The sequence below is a fragment of the Eleutherodactylus coqui genome, chromosome 4 (genome assembly GCF_035609145.1).
Source record: "Eleutherodactylus coqui strain aEleCoq1 chromosome 4, aEleCoq1.hap1, whole genome shotgun sequence".
Lineage (NCBI taxonomy): Eukaryota > Metazoa > Chordata > Amphibia > Anura > Eleutherodactylidae > Eleutherodactylus > Eleutherodactylus coqui.
The window spans coordinates 135,298,982-135,314,050 of NC_089840.1; the positions used below are offsets into that span (position 1 = coordinate 135,298,982).

Sequence of the window (15,069 nt, forward strand, 5' to 3'; positions counted from 1 at the left end):
ATGACGGTGTGCATGGATCAATGAAAGTCCATTGACTTTTAATGACTCCATTCACCGTGTTATCACAGAGACAACAAGGTCGTGGACATGAGCCCTTAAAGTAGTTTCACATTTGCACCAGAACCTCTGGCTGGAGGTTCCGCTGCAGATCCGACTGTAAATGCCAGAAGAAAAAACGCTGCACGCAGCGTTTTTTTCTTCCGTCCTAAAGTTGGTCGGAAAGCGACCAGACCTCATTATAGTCAATGGGCTCTGCCTTGCACTGTTTGGTTGGGTCCACAGACGGAACCGGTCGGCCATGGGGATTCCCCATACCTGCGTCGCGATTGGAACAGGAAGGGCAATCCCCAGCACAGCTGTGAAAGCACCCTTACCTGATACTATACTGTATTCTTGATATCAGGTTGGTAGGAGTCTTCCCTGGAACGCTCACAAACTACAGACGGGAACAAGATATGAAAAGAGTATGTTTACATCTGCTCAAAATGCCAGATCTGTACTGTTTTGTGCACGAAAATGCCTAACGGCATGTTGGAAGCCCAAGGGGTGGCATTCATTTCCAGAATGTACTGGATCTGGAATTGGCGCTTTCCCGTTCACAAACCATAGCAGAGACGTGAACAAGGCCTACAAAGCAAAGTCTTTCTGGTAAAGGTTACATAACATACATATTGTAACACTGTTGCATACCCCACTGGCAGGAATATTATAGGCCCTGCTACTGCTACTATCTGGGAAGGAGCTGCAGATTAAAAGATCACAACAATCAAGTTCCTTTAAGGATTTACTCAGAAGAAATTTGTATGTAGAAATTTCCCTCCATGATTACGGTCAGCTCTTATAGTGACTGATCAGTCGTTAAACTACAACCGGTTGTTCTTTTTATTAGCTTTTTCTTCAATGATAAATGAGCACAATTATAAAAGGATGTTTCTCTGCATAACATGCTGTTTTGTCTAACTTGTTGTAAATCACCTCCCCAACAGCACCTGAACAGTGGGACATCAAAATTTCCCCCAACAGCCACTGGGCAAACATCACCTGGGTATATAATGTACAGATGGGCACTGAGGTTATGGTTGAGTATATTGACAGTAAGCATCATTTTGCATGTGGAGTGTGTGTAGCTGGAATGGATCAACTAGCCACCACCCACACCCAGCCGTGGCTGCACTCTGCACAAACGCTATAGGCTGGCATCTCAGGATTGGTTGTCAATGAACACAGAAATAAATAGAAATTCCACCATTTTATGCCATGTTTCTGAGCATGGATTAACAATTACCCCATTTTAGAGTGTGTTATACCACCACTCCTGGAGTGTCAGCATTGCACCCACTCAGCTTCTAAAATACAAAGATGAAGAAACGGGCTGTCATGTATTTACATAGACATTTATGGGAACTCTTATGTAAATTAAACTGTTTATGCAAATCCATTACATAACTTGAACATAACTTCCTGATTGGCGTTCCTCTGTTAAAGCACTCGCGTAATCTACAAGTAATATTATCCAAAGTCTCCAATCTAATGTCCCATATATGACTATGTATACAGTTGTGTAAAACATTACATTTGCATATATATATAAGGTGGCTAGGTGCATACAGAACGTGTCCATGCTTGGAAGCACTGCATTTCTTTTAAGTGGCTATCTATCGCTTCTTTTTTTTTAATGGAAGATCTTGTCACCTCATATATTAAACATTTGATTGGCATGCCTTGCATCACATATGCTTCGTTTGCTTCTTCAAGAATCATATTTGATAGGGTCAGCTTAACATGCTGCGTTATAGCTGCCATCCAGATTGGTAATGGTTACAATGGTTGCATATGGGCAGGACGCATGTTACAATAAGCACGTATATGTGTAGTAGTTCTGCAGACCACTGATTAAGATTCTGGCAGAGGTGTTTGGTGGAATCTGTAGTGTCCAGTTTACCTTCTACAAGCTGCACGCTGTATAATGGGGCGGGAGAAAGCCCTAAAGACTGTGCGCTCATGTCTAAATGTGGATTGCTTTTGGATTATATACGTTTACATTGACTGTAGACTCTTCTAAACCTGGTTTAACAAACAGTACATACCAGCACTTTCTATTTTATCTTGTTTTCTTTAACCCCTTAAGGACCAAGCTGTTTTGGGCCAGACACCTTTAGGGATTTTACTCATGTCATGGTTTTACTGCCCTATTTTTTTCCTTCAGCTGCAAAAATGGGTATTAACTCCTTAAGGTATATAAACCCCTTAAGGACCAAGCGGCACACTTGGTCCTTAAGGGGTTAATATCCTACATATAGTATTGTAATAGTAGTAGAGACTATCAATAGTCAGTTACAATAGGAATTGTTGAGGTGAATGTTAAGCCTATGGGGTTATGTACTGGAGAAGATGAAGGACAACTATTTTACCTGGTTGACCTAAACGAGTTCTGTGAAAAAATATAAGGCATGTTTCTATAGTCACTTCTATAACATGGATGGAACAGTCAGACAGGGCTGGTTTATTGTGGTATTGTAACTATGAAAAGGAGACTGATACAATAACTGTTGCCAAAGTAGAGTGTTTGGAGTGGGATTGAAGCATTGGCTGTCTTAGATGTTGGATTTTATACACAGATTGCATTTAGCTTTATACAGTCTGTTATGATATAGAGAAAGATTAATGAGAGAAAAGTCCTAGGATTAGGGCCACCATGTATGTGAATGTTGGTGTTCGATTCATTTGCATGAAACATTTGGCCTCCCTTCTCCTTGCTGTCACATCAGATGACATTCATGCTCAGCTCTTTCCTATCAGGTAATAACATGAGCAGAACTGTTCCTGTTAGGGGTCATCCCCCAACATCAATCCAACTGTCTGACCTGGTCCCTGGGATGACCTACAGAGTACGGGTTTATTCCCAGGAGCACCACTCAGTCACAAGCCCGTTTGTGACTTTCGAGACCAATTCAGGTGAGGGATCTATCTTTTCTGTGACAGCACAGATGTATTCTTGTTTTATCTTCATAGTGACATCCAGTTTGTATGGAAGATGCTTCTTGTCAGCAATGCCATTAAATCTCATGCTATAAATTAACATAAGAGGTGACCTAATAGGGACGCTGGTGCAATGGAGGATAACGAAGAGGGAAGTTGATGAACGGTAATTCCTCAATAAAATGCCAGTACCGCAATAAGCAGAAGACACCTCTCGCCAACAGCGGGCAACGGCCTACTGAATATTGAGCTGTACTCATTGTTTGTTGCTTTTTAGTGATCATGAACTTTTACGGTTTTTTTTTTGTGTTTCTGTTAGTCATAATAATCTATATTGTTTTCTGGAAAAGCTTCACTTTACATAAACATGTTTATGCTCAGAGATGATTAACATGATTGTTATATTGATAAGTGCTGCCTTTATGTAATTATTCTTTACAGATACAAACAGATGCATTTAGAGCTTTTTTTTCAAAAATTGTCATTTTGTGAGATAATGATAAAAGATTAGATGTTTTCTACTTCACCGTTCACACGAGCGATGTTTTCACACTGTTAGCAGCACATAGAACGCACTTCTAACAGGAACCAATAGGTCCCTATAGAAGCGTTCACAGGAGAGAATGATAGACGAGCTGAATCAGCGCACCTAACAAAAGGTAGGACATGCGAGTGCAAACTCACATGTCTGCTCCAAGGTGCGCGCAAAAATAGGGCATGTCCTATCTTTGCTGAGTGCTTCCCATAGGCTCGTAGGGGAGCCTTGAAAGCATGCAGCACGCACCTCGGATCGTGTGAACGGGCTACTTCACTTAGCTTGAAGTAGCCCGTTCACGCAATCTTTTCAGCACAATAACCCCATTTTTTTCTCACTACTAACAGCGTGAAAACAGCTCTCGTTTGAACAAGCCCTACAAAGTATTTACTACTGCCCATACACCGAGATTTTTCATAAGATGAGCAGAACATTTTGTATATTCACATGAGGATATTCTAAAGTGAAAAAATAGTCATGTACTATTTGAATTTTTTTTTACACATTGGCCCTTGTTGCTAATGTTTGCAATTGGACAAGTCTTCTAAGACGTCCCATGTCAGGGGTCTTACAATAAGGCCGGGCTCAGGTGGCTTTAATTCACTGTGTGCTGCCTGCGGGACACACGTGTACTTGCTGCATACCGCCGATCGCCATGCACTACCTTGGCATGTATGTGCGTGTAATACATGCGGAGATAAAACCTTATGGAAGATTGGTACAGAGTATTCCGCATGCAAAACCCAGGCGAGGAATGCGCTATACCAATACGGTCATGTGATCCAGACCTAAGAGACATGTCCCAATCGTAGACACCTCAGAATGTTGAACAGTGAAAACCTAGATGTTTATTTACTGGTTTTGAATGGGATAATTTATGCCCAATCTGAACAGTTCTGATATTTTTCACAATGGTAAATAGAAATACATTAAAAGATATTGAAAAGGAGAATAATGGGTTTTGCTGTGTTACATCAATCATCTAATGGCGGATTACACAGTATGTTCATGGTGCCCCCCCCAGATTTTCCTGAATCAGAGTTTAGGAGTAAGAAATACTGCCATGTTTAATTTCAACATGTTCCTCTATCTCCCCCAGAGATATACTGCTGCTACAGGTGTCTGTCTCGTCTCCCCATTGAAATAAACCTTCATATTCGGTTAAGCCGATCGTGCATATTTAAAGGGAACCTGGGCCTCTCAGAATAAACGTACTTTGCTGTCTGATTCTGAGCAGAGCTCGGAGTCAAGAGGGTGGACTGCAACTGCCTCTCCCTGCCTACATCCTGTAGACAGACAGATGTCTCCCTTTTTGTGTATAGGGAGAGGTCTATCAGTCTGATTATGTAACCAGAGAGAGGCCGGAGACGGCCCACCCCTTTGACTGAACTGCTTTCCGAGTCAACGTATGTTTATTTTGAAACCGGCATGAATCCGGTAGCATGTTCCTTTTAGAGGGGGCCTGGAAATGTTGTGCAACTCAACTAGCTTTAGGCCGCATGCACACAGCAGAGCTGGATTCCGTATGCGGAATCCCGCAGCGGAATCCAGCCCTGGCAGCTGCGATTTTCGCATGTACCGACTTTCTTGAATCTTCATCTGAACTTCTGCGGATGTTCCTTCTTTTTTTTTTTTTTTTAAACTCCTGCTTTTCCCGCAGAAACTGGGGCCCGTCTGCAATGTCAATTACGGATGGGCCACGGGTCGGACAGCTTCCATTTCCTTCAGACATGGAGCATGCTGCGATTTTTCATCCGCGAGCGGAAACTGCAACTGGTTTCCACTCGTGTGCATGAAGAATCACTTTACCATAGCATGCTATGGGCGGAATTCGGAGTCGGTCGCCCGCTCAGGATTCCTTAATTCAAATCCGTCCGTGTGCATTCACCCTTAGTTTTTGTTAAATCCTCTAGCAGCTTTATGTAACATTTATTGTGCTTATGGCCAGTTTTACCGTGAGACAGCTGGAACCTCCACCCGATCATTATTAGCACTTTGAAGGGACTTTGGTTTTGTTTAATGCTTGGAACTGAAGTCATTCTAATATATCGGTAATGTGCGTGTAATATTGCTTGGTTTCTCCATTTGATAAGATTATTTGTGACTCCACAGGTTTGTACTTCAGTCACCACCATTCCCATTGGGGCATGCACTGTGTGTTGTAAGGTTAATGATGTTATATGCAACATGTGGATTTGCTAAACAAGATAAACGTGGATGTTTTTATATTCCGTTGCTCCGTCATTGGTTAAGAACTGTTCTCTTCTGACTTCCTCTTGCTCTTCAATAATTAATTAGAGGATTTCCCATCTCTGGTCCTCAACAGCCCCCCCAAAATACTGAATTTCATGGTCTCTTCATATGAGCTCCAGAGAATCTGCCTGATTGACTCATACGTAGCCAACTCCTATGCTGTAAAGAGATCCTAAAAAGAACTGCACTATCTGGGTTGCTTGAAAGACAAGGTTGGGGATCAGTATTCCAAAATTTGTGACTTTACAGATTTTCATCATTTTTTTAACGCTACTACCTAAAGCTATTTTCTTTCTCTGTGTTGATTGTGTTCCTTGTTCTACATGTCATCAGTGTTACCTGTTTGTGAGATATTCAGAACTCTCTTATAACCAGTCTTTTACTTATCTATGATAGCTTATACAAAGAACCAGGTGGACATTGCTACCCAGGGCTGGTTCATTGGACTCATGTGTGCAGTTGCTCTTCTGGTGCTCATCTTATTGATTGTTTGCTTCATCAAGAGGAGTCGAGGAGGAAAATACCCAGGTGAGGCGCACATACTTAAAGGGAACTTGTCACCTCGAAACACCACCATGAACTAAGTTATGGTGCTGTTCTGGAAGGTGACTAGGTGCCGAGTGATATCATTTTTTACTCACCCGCTCTGTGGTGTTCGCCAGTGAAGATAGAGCAGCACCCGAAGATATGACTCTTCTCTGAGTGACGTTCATACGTTCTCCTATACCGTTCTTATCTTTGAATGCCATGCAATCTTCTCAACAGCGGCGCCCCCATTGAAAGCAATGGGCACGCAGCTTTGTTCATGCACTTTTTTTGCACATGAGTGCAGTGCTGTTTTGAACGCACACATGCACGTGCAAAACAACGCTCGTGGCCTAATACCCTCATGTCTACATGTGGATTTTGGTGCTGAAATTTCAGTTTGTTTTGAAGAATTATTCTGCTCATTTGAAAGCACCGTAAGGCTACATTCACACAAACGAACACGATATCAGGTTGAGAAACCCGTTCTGATATTGCGTTTGTCAACGTGCCGTTTAACTGTGGTTGCGAGGCTTGTTTCATGTAAAAATTCCTCGCATTACTACTGTGAAATTCCGATACAGGATCGCAAGTGTTTCCCATTGATTTCAACGGGAAATATTACATTGCGCCAAGTGCCATATGACGTCTTTAAGGTCCCATTGCAAACAATGAGCGATGTGTTCCGAGAGAAGCAAAACAATAGAACATGCAGTGATTTTTTTGTTACCTTGCAGCATTGCTGTGAGGGTAAACATCGCTTCTGTGTATGACTCCATTCAAAGCATGGAATGCATATTCACACAATTTTTGTGCTTGTGTGCATGTAGCCTTATAGGTAGGATCCCCATTGCTAGAAGTAGCCTTTATAAAAGGACCGCATGTCGCATAAAGCGATGCACCAATGTGCATGTGATCAGCAACACTAATGTGCGGCATGAAAACTTTCCAACATGGATCAATGGGTTTGTGTGATTTACAGCAAATTCATCATTTACCAGATTCACCAGACCAGCTGAACACTTTTCTCATGTTGGTGAGGCTTCTTTCATATGAGCGCATATCGGCCAGCCTTTTTTGTGGTGTATTAGTAAGACGTAAAAACGCCCAGCCAAGCCAATATAGCGCCGGACATTTTTACGTTAGAGCCAAAACATAGTTCTGGAACTATGTTTTGGCCGGAATACGTTGGTCGCTGCATGGGCTCCTATGGGAGCCCATGGCAGGGGCCGTAGGTGGGAGGGAGTGTAGCAGCGTGGCTGCTAAACTCCTTCCCTCTGTTCTTCCCCTCACCCATGCAGGCTTACCTGTCTTCCTCCCCTTTCGTTCTGTGCAATGGAAAGGTGTGGGACGGGGCGGAGCTAAGCACCAGCCAGCCCTCTCCTTGCCCCTGATCCATAGTCATCAATGGGAGGAGGCAGGGCGGACAAATGCTTGGCTCCGCCCCCTGTCCCACCCCCTCCCATTGTACAGAAGGAAAGGGAAGGAAGACAGGTAAGCCTGCAATGAGGAGGTAGGGGAAATGGGAGATGGCCTGGTGAGGTCAGCGCATTTGCGCCGGCCTCACCAGGCCATATGAACGGGCGCACAAACGTTTGATTTGTGCGCCCGTTCATCAAAATTTTAACTAACAATGCAGCGTATATCTAACGATTTGCGCTTGTGGGAAAGAAGCCTGAACCTGTGTGCTGTGTAACTTTAGTTTCTGCCTGTCAGGATTGGAAGCAGGTGTTGTCTTTTGCATCACCTGGAACCCATTTGGCTTTTCTCCTCCATAGGCCGTTTTCACACTAGCGTGTGTCAAGCGCATACCACTCGCGTATCTGCCATGCGGACTGTGGACTGCTGCGTGCCGACAGATCCACATACACTATCCTGGCACGTAATACGTGCCAAGATAGAGCATGTCTTGGTGCACTCGCATTTCACGCGCTGTGTGCTGCTTATTTGCACACTATGCCTTGTGAGATGTAGAAGCTGATGTGTCCAACCGATACGTGTGTGAAAAATCCCTGAGGCTATGTTCACACAGGGAGGAATTTGTTGCGGAGTGTCTGATGTGAATACTCTGCAACACACTTGCAATGCAAAACCTACAGTATTTGGTGTAGATTTGGGGGAAAATTCACCCCCTCATTTAAGGAGGTGGAATCCGCACCACAAATCCACTGCTGTAATTGACATGCTGTGGATCCAAAACAGGTTAATTTGCACACAGATTTCCTGCCAATTTTTTTCCGCAATGTATGAAGTAGATTTTGAAAATGTTATCCTCTTTGCTGCTACTGTAAATGCCATGGATTTTTCATGTGGTGAGTCTGGACAGTAAATCCATGGCAAATCCACCCTGTGTGAACATGTCCTAAATCAGCGGTTTCTTAGAGGCATTTTTAAATACCCTCTTATGGAAACTCTATAATAGTGAGTAGAGTGGTGTTCATTGTCCAAGACATTTAGGGTGCGTTCCCACATCACAGGTATTGCTTGTGGATGAGACTCAGCTCAGCCGTAGTTGCCAATAGCCACACAATCTTGCCAACCTTATCGGTAGTTCTATTGGTCGCCCTAGCTGTTTAGAGTCTTAGCCACATGTAGTACCGGTGACATGAAAATGCACCCTTATTTATTAACTGGAGAAGAGAGCCACAACAAAGAGACTTCTCACTCTGGAGAACCCTGCATGTCTATGCATTACACAGGTAACCCACTGACAAAAGAAAACATGTAATGCTTTGTTTTACCTGTGGAGGTGCTGCAAGGAAATTCAGTACTTGCTGTTGAGATCACACTCGGTTTTTTAGCAAAATGCTTGGGGTCCAGCATCAGGATACTATGGTATCAGGGTTAGAGGACTCTTCCAACATAAACTTGTACTTTTTGATTTGGTAGTTTTTAAGAGCAATATATTTTAAAGAATATTCAAATTAGCTAGTTGTAATTGACTAGACTGACCATACTTTGAGCAAGCTAAGTCTGTAAAAATGGAGTTGTTGTACAATGCTTGGAGGTAAAAAGGATTAAGAAATAAAATGAAACTTGTAAGATCTATTTGAGCACCAGAAATATAACCTTTTCATTTATACTCTTCAGTGAGGGAAAAGAAAGAAGTGGCTCTAGGTCCTGAAGATCAGAAAGATGACGATGGTTCATTTGACTACAGGTAAGAAAAGAATGTGCAGGGTAATATATTAAATGATAGATAGATAGATAGATAGATAGATAGATAGATAGATAGATATGAAATAGTATATAGATAGATAGATAGTCATAAGTGTGCAACACACATAGACATTTAATGAAAGCATATATAGAACTAAATACATCCATGGACATGGTGTCACACTTGCTGTAGATTATCATTTAGACTGTCCATTACTTTTTACATTTAGCACGTTAGGTATTTCTGCTCTGCAGATTTAGTTTACTGTCCATATAAACAAAATGTTTACTAAATATGCCAACATACCTTAGTATCTCAATGTCACACTTGTTCAGTGCCCAAAACACCGGTTCACAGCGTCACACACAGGACAGTCCTCCATCGTTGTCCCAGAACGGCCTGTGCATGTAACGTCTGTGCCTTTGCCTCCCACTTGCTACCCAGGAAGGAGCACAGGTGAGGGACGTCACTGCCTATGTGTCACCCTCTGTGCTTTGTGTGTAACAGACATTTCCCTGAGTCCTAAAAAACATCCTCAAATAATCAATTAAATGTATGGTCAAGCTGTAAGAATGGCTAGGAGTCATAAGTGCCGTCCCATCCAAATCCTTGGCCAAAGGATGCTAACAGCAAAAGAGCAAAGCTGGATACATCTCCAGACCTAACAACCTAAACTTTGTTTACTGTAACATGATGTCACAGGACATCCATTTTTCATAAGCCACAGTGTTATGTGCAACCCTGCATCAGATTCTCTAAAGTCATCAGCGTCAGCATATATGTCCATGTGATAGCAACATGGTGTCTCTTGCCGTTATTACAGTCTCTGCTTCTCTCTCCCTTCTCCACATCTCTCATCTTTCTATTCTATCATGTATGGCCTTGTCTGCTCTCTACATAAAACATGCTCATGTGTCCATTTGTTCCATGAAGGTTTTTCGGAAGGTAGGATAAATCCATTTTCCCTTCAAGGCATTAAGCTAGTGTAATTAACTTAATATAATATCAACATTAATCCCTAGAATGTCAACTGATTACATCATATGGTATAACACATATGGTATTAATCTGTTCAATTTATAATTGACTAATGTAGCTGGTGGAATACATTTCATTATCTTAATATATTTACAGTTTCTAGAAATAACCTAAAGTACCTCACTAGTGGAACACACACTTGTCAGTTTTTCCCTCAGCTGCATGCTGTACTGGTTTTAATTAAATGGCATTTGGATGAATGGACCCCTGGAGTTCCTTCAGTCCTAATCATGGGTTCCCCGAACACAGCAACTGCAAGATCTGTCAATTTTACGACAGAGAAGGCTAACTGATTTCAGCCTGCTCAAAGATTATTTTCAACCAAATTAAATGATTATTTAAACCAAATTATAATACTGGACAAGAATTACAGAAGGCTTTACCTGCTCCTACACCAAGAATTACAAAAGGCTTTACCCACCCTTACACAAAGAATTACAGAAGGCTTTACCAACCCCTAAACCAAGAATTAAACAAGGCTTTACCCGCCCTTACATCAAGAATTAAAGAAGGCTTTACTCACTCCCTACACCAAGAATTACAAAAAGATTTACCCACGCCTACACCATTAATACCAGAAGGCCTTAGCTCCCCTAACACCAAGAATTACAGAAAGCTTTACCAACCCTTAAACCAAGAATTGCAAAGAGTTTTACTTGCCTCAAAACCAAGAATTACAGAAGGCTTTACCTACCCTTACACCAAGAGTTACAGAAGGCTTTACCTACCCTTACACCAAGAGTTACAGAAGGCTTTACCTGCCCCAGACCAAGAATTACATAAGGCTTTACCTGCTCTTACAACAAAAATTACACAAGGCTTTTCCAGTCCCCTACACTAAGAAAATCTTTTTCCTACCCCTACAGCAATAATTTCAAAAGGCTTTACCTGCCTTTACACCAAGAATTACAGAAGGCTTTACCCGACCCTACACCAAGAATTACAAAAGGCTTTACCTGCCCCTACACCAAGATTACTAAAAGTTTTACCCACCTTTACACCAATAATTACAGAAGGCTTTACCTGCCCTTACACCAAAAATTGGAGAAGGCTTTACCTGCCCTTACACCAAAAATTACAGAAGGCTTTACCAGCCCTTACACCAATACTAACAGAAGGCTTTACGTGCCCTTACATCAAAAATTAGAAAAGGCTTTACACACCCCTACACTAAAAACCACAGAAGGTTTTACCCGCCCCTACGCTAAGGATTACAGTAGGCGTTACCTGCCCCTTACCAAAAATTACAGAAGGCTTTGCCTGTACCCTACACTAAGAATTAAAAAAAGCTTTACCCTCCTCTAAACGAAGAATTACAGAAGGCTTTACCCGCCCTTACATCAAGAATTAAAGGGGTTGTCTCGCGAAAGCAAGTGGGGTTATACACTTCTGTATGGCCATATTAATGCACTTTGTAATATACATCGTGCATTAAATATGAGACATACAGAAGTTATTCACTTACCTTCCCTGCGCTGGCGTCCCCGTGTCCATGGCTCCGTCTAACTTCAGCGTCTAATCGCCCGATTAGACGCGCTTGCGCAGAAGGGTCTTCTGCCTTCGGATCTGTCCGGCAGCAGCGGCGTTCTGGCTCCGCCCCCTTCTGCGCGTCATCGCGTAGCTCCGCCCCGTCACATGGGCCGATTCCAGCCAATCAGGAGGCTGGAATCGGCACATGTGACGGGGCGGAGCTACGCGATGACGCGTAGAAGGGGGCGGAGCCAGAACGCCGCTGCTGCCGGACAGATCCGAAGGCAGAAGACCCTTCTGCGCAAGCGCGTCTAATCGGGCGATTAGACGCTGAAGTTAGACGGAGCCATGGACACGGGGACGCCAGCGCAGGGAAGGTAAGTGAATAACTTCTGTATGGCTCATATTTAATGCACAATGTACATTACAAAGTGCATTAATATGGCCATACGGAAGTGTATAACCCCACTTGCTTTCGCGAGACAACCCCTTTAAAGAAGGCTTTACTCACTCCCTACACCAAGAATTACAAAAAGATTTACCCACGCCTACACCATTAATACCAGAAGGCCTTAGCTCCCCTAACACCAAGAAATACTGAAAGGTTTACCAACCCTTAAACCAAGAATTGCAAAGAGTTTTACTTGCCTCAAAACCAAGAATTACAGAAGGCTTTACCTACCCTTACCACAAGAGTTACAGAAGGCTTTACCTGCCCCCAGAACAAGAATTACATAAGGCTTTACCTGCTCTTACAACAAAAATTACACAAGGCTTTTCCAGTCCCCTACACTAAGAAAATCTTTTTCCTACCCCTACAGCAATAATTACAAAAGGCTTTACCTGCCTTTACATCAAGAATTACAGAAGGCTTTACCCGACCCTAAACCAAGAATTACAAAAGGCTTTACCTGCCCCTACACCAAGATTACTAAAAGTTTTACCCACTCTTACACCAATAATTACAGAAGGCTTTACCTGCCCCAACACCAGGAATTACAGAAGGCTTTACCTGGCCGCTACACTAAGAATTATGAAAAGCTTTTTCCCAACCCTAAACGAAAAAATACAGAAGACTTTACCTGCCCTTGGCATCACAAATTACAGAAGGCTTTACCTGCCCCTACACCAAGATTACAAAAAGCTTTACTTGCCCTTATACCAAGAATTACAAAAGGCTTTATCTGACCTTACATCAAAAATTACAGAAGGCTTTACAGGCTCTTACACCAAGAATTAGACGAGGCTTTAGCCGACCCTACACCAAGAATTAAAGAAGGCTTTACCTGCCCCTACACCAAAAAACTTTACTTGCCCTTACAACAAGAATTACATAAGGCTTTATCTGCCCTTACACCAAAAATTACAGAAGGCTTTACCAGCCCTTACATCAATACTAACAGAAGGCTTTACGTGCCCTTACATCAAAAATTAGAAAAGGCTTTACACACCCCTACACTAAAAACCACAGAAGGTTTTACCCGCTCCTACGCTAAGGATTACAATAGGCGTTACCTGCCCCTTACCAAAAATTACAGAAGGCTTTACCTGTACCCTACACTAAGAATTAAAAAAAAGCTTTACCCTCCTCTAAACGAAGAATTACAGAAGGCTTTACCTGCCCTTACATCAAGAATTATAGAAGGCTTTACCCACCCTTGCATCAAGAATTACAGAAGCCTTTACCTGTCCCCTACACCAAGAATTACAGAAGCCTTTACCTGTCCCCTACACCAAGAATTACAGAAGGCTTTTTCTGCCTCTAGACCAAGATCTACGAAAAGCTTCACTTGCCCTTACATCAAGAATTACAGAATTCTTTACCTGCTCTTACACCAATAATTACAGAAGGTTTTACCCACACCTACACCAAGCTTCTTTGAGGCGGGAAGGGAATAAAGGGTAGCCCAACAATGCAGACATTTTTCAGAGCTTCCCCTGCAGTATAAAAGTTGGGGATCACTAGTCTTAGAGGTTGCAAGCAGCAGCATATGAACTACTATATAATTAATGGATTGCATGCATCAGTTGCACAGCCACACAAATGCAGTCAGGTCACATTCGCAGATCATTTTTTGGATGCAAACACTGCAGATTTCTCTGTGTTAGAATCTGCATCATTTTAACATACTATAGAATTAAATGAAAATCATCACTTTAGTTTGTATGGCGCAGATTTTCCATATGTGGATTTTGAAATCCATATCACGGGAAAAAAAGAATTGACAAGTTAATTGTTTGGTGGAAACCGCATCAGGTGACGACACGTGTATTTGCCCTATCAAATGGATCTAAATCCAAATTTGGATCTGGGGCATTTAAAATGAAAATCCACGGCAGATTTTTTTGCCGCGGATTTAGTCTGTGACGAAGGCCTATCCATCCTTTCCTTTAGTCCCGTGTGCCATCCTTCTTTGTATTGTTTATTTTATATAAAACCTGCACTGACTGCAGCAGAGGGACAAACACGAGTACTTGTACCCTTTAGGTAATTTAAAGGTTAACTACACAACTTTTTCCCCCCTCAAAATCAGTAAAGGCCTCAATTACAGCTATTCTAGTCATGTCTACATCATTTGTGTTTGGGGTTTTGGAAAATAACTACTCTTGGTTTTTTCCTGTTTTCTAAGTATTTTACAACATTCAGTTAACCTAATATCTTCACTAAGGTTCTAGAGCCTGCTGCAGAGAAACATTCCCCAAGCATGACTCTGCCACCAACTGGCCTGATAATAAGGGTCGTATGTGCTTGGCGGGTTGACTGTTTGCTGTCCCAACAGTGGCTTCCCCTTCAGACATGAAAGCTGCCATTGTTAGCAGATTTACAGCTGCAGCATTCTCTCTATTTTAATGTTTCATTTAACTAACTCTAGTATGAAGGATATTCAATGACTTCTTTTGTCCATTCCAAAACCTTCCTATTAAGTTGTCTGGAGTTGTCTTTTGTTTTCTATGTGGTGTTCGTCAAAACGTTAAACTCCCATGTATAGGTGTGTTTATATTACAGTTATTACTGCAATGCTTCTACAGGAAATACATCATAGTAGTGTATGGCATATGGTAGAGCATGCCATGCTTTTTTCTCTCACAGATACTTACAGAATGGGTA

The 15,069-nt window shown here is 42.2% G+C and overlaps 1 protein-coding gene across 5 annotated transcripts in view; it reads left to right on the forward strand.

Annotated features, from left to right (window-relative positions):
• NFASC (neurofascin) overlaps positions 1 to 15,069 on the forward strand; it is a 146,795-nt gene that overhangs the window by 118,271 nt on the left and 13,455 nt on the right. For 3 of the 5 annotated variants that reach the window (XM_066600154.1, XM_066600155.1, XM_066600156.1), the window contains 2 exons: positions 6,164 to 6,295; positions 9,383 to 9,452. In XM_066600154.1, coding sequence (XP_066456251.1) covers positions 6,164 to 6,295; positions 9,383 to 9,452 — 202 coding nt within the window. Of the gene's footprint in view, positions 1 to 986; positions 1,095 to 2,799; positions 2,956 to 6,163; positions 6,296 to 9,382; positions 9,453 to 15,069 lie in introns of all 5 variants that reach the window. The other 2 variants (XM_066600152.1, XM_066600153.1) reach the window with 1 other exon arrangement.